Source organism: Pundamilia nyererei, unplaced genomic scaffold, assembly GCF_000239375.1.
Source record: "Pundamilia nyererei isolate P.nyererei 1_Seehausen unplaced genomic scaffold, PunNye1.0 scaffold00247, whole genome shotgun sequence".
Classification (NCBI taxonomy): Eukaryota; Metazoa; Chordata; class Actinopteri; order Cichliformes; family Cichlidae; genus Pundamilia; species Pundamilia nyererei.
Window position 1 is genome coordinate 521,222 of NW_005187648.1, and position 1,471 is coordinate 522,692.

The 1,471-nt window shown below is 46.0% G+C and overlaps 1 protein-coding gene across 3 annotated transcripts in view; it reads right to left on the reverse strand.

Moving 5' to 3' along the window:
• LOC102203503 (adenylate kinase 7-like) overlaps positions 1–1,471 on the reverse strand; it is an 11,474-nt gene that overhangs the window by 3,761 nt on the left and 6,242 nt on the right. For all 3 annotated transcript variants that reach the window (XM_005749501.1, XM_005749500.1, XM_005749499.1), the window contains 3 exons: positions 990–1,139; positions 783–911; positions 607–706 (listed from right to left, as the gene is read on the reverse strand). In XM_005749501.1, the coding sequence (XP_005749558.1) occupies positions 607–706; positions 783–911; positions 990–1,139 (379 nt within the window). The remainder of the gene's footprint in view (positions 1–606; positions 707–782; positions 912–989; positions 1,140–1,471) is intronic.

Here is a 1,471-nt window from a genome sequence, read left to right on the forward strand (position 1 = left end):
ACACAAACGTGCATTCCCACCCCATATGCACCACCAAATACTCGGCACTCACCCAACATGTAGACAGACACATGAATTAGTTCTATACAGAAAACATGAAGACATAACCCAGAACTCTGGAAGGAGGAGATGTCAGGTCTGCTGCTTCAGACTGAAGTTAGGACGATTATCATCTAAGGAGCTCGGAAGGAACGGGGACCAGACCAGTTCTGACACCAGGTGATGGAGTCGCAGGTGTGGGGTGTGTGAAACAGGGCGTGGGTCACATGCAGTACTGCTGCTTGGATTTACTGCGATAGTACAAGTAGCAGGGTCTTGTCTCACTGCATGACTGATGTCGCAGTGAAACAGCATGTTGTTGCTGCTTGTTTGTATTTTGCTTCTTCAGATATTTTTAAAATCTTATGAAACTGTATATGAGCTTCCTCCGTAGCTTACGTGAGTGCGACTGCCTCACAAACACCAAACATATACTTAAAAACAAACAAACACATTTCTGGTTCTTAATAATTAAAACTAGAAATTACCCTCTCGACAGATAAACACACTGCCCTCAGTCACGACTCGAGTGCCAACACCTCCAGACCTCGTTATCTGAAGCCGTACCTGGGTTCTGTTCCAGGCGTTCCTTCATCATGCTCAGCTGCTCCTGGGCCTCTTGTGTGGACTTCCCTTCACCGGGATCAGGATTCCTGACAGCATGTTCCTGAAGGGAAAGCAGATTAAAATGCTACAGCTGTACTCAGTTCTGATTGATTTGGAGGAGAAAGTAAAGAGCTCACCAGCCGGGCGATGGTGTCAGAGACGGTGCCTTTCACTGTGACGTGATGGAGTCGGTAATATTCGCAGATCTTTTTGGACACTGTGGTTTTACCTACTGCAGGAGGGCCCAGTACACACAGACGGACGGGCTGCAAACACACAGATTAGCCAGTAAAGCCTGACGGTGTGTACACTGTATATAGTCTCATGTGTGTGCGACTGCATACCAGCAACCCGCGGCTCTGCCGGTACTCCTGCACCACCACCTCGATATTTTCCACCAGACCGAACTGGCACACCCAGTTAAAAGAGAAAAGTTTCTTGATGTAAGCAGCCTCCATGCGGAGACTGACCAGCAGAGAGTCGGCTTCCATCACCTGTTGCAGCAGAAACAAAACACGGCAGTGCTGCAGAATCTTCTTCTCCCCACGTTTTCACCTCTCAAAGCCCCAAAAAGCACACACACACACACACACTCACAGGCACGCACACACACACACACACACATGTATTTTGGTCTGAAACTAATAAAGATCACACTACAGTGATGGTTCATCATAGAAAGGAAGGCCTTCTCTGAATGAGACAAACTCAGACTTCAGGAACTTCATTTTTTCCATACATGATGATGAATTATGATCACAGCTCAGTGATGAGAAAATATATACTTAACACATTTAAGGAAAATACTAATGAAATAAAAATAAAA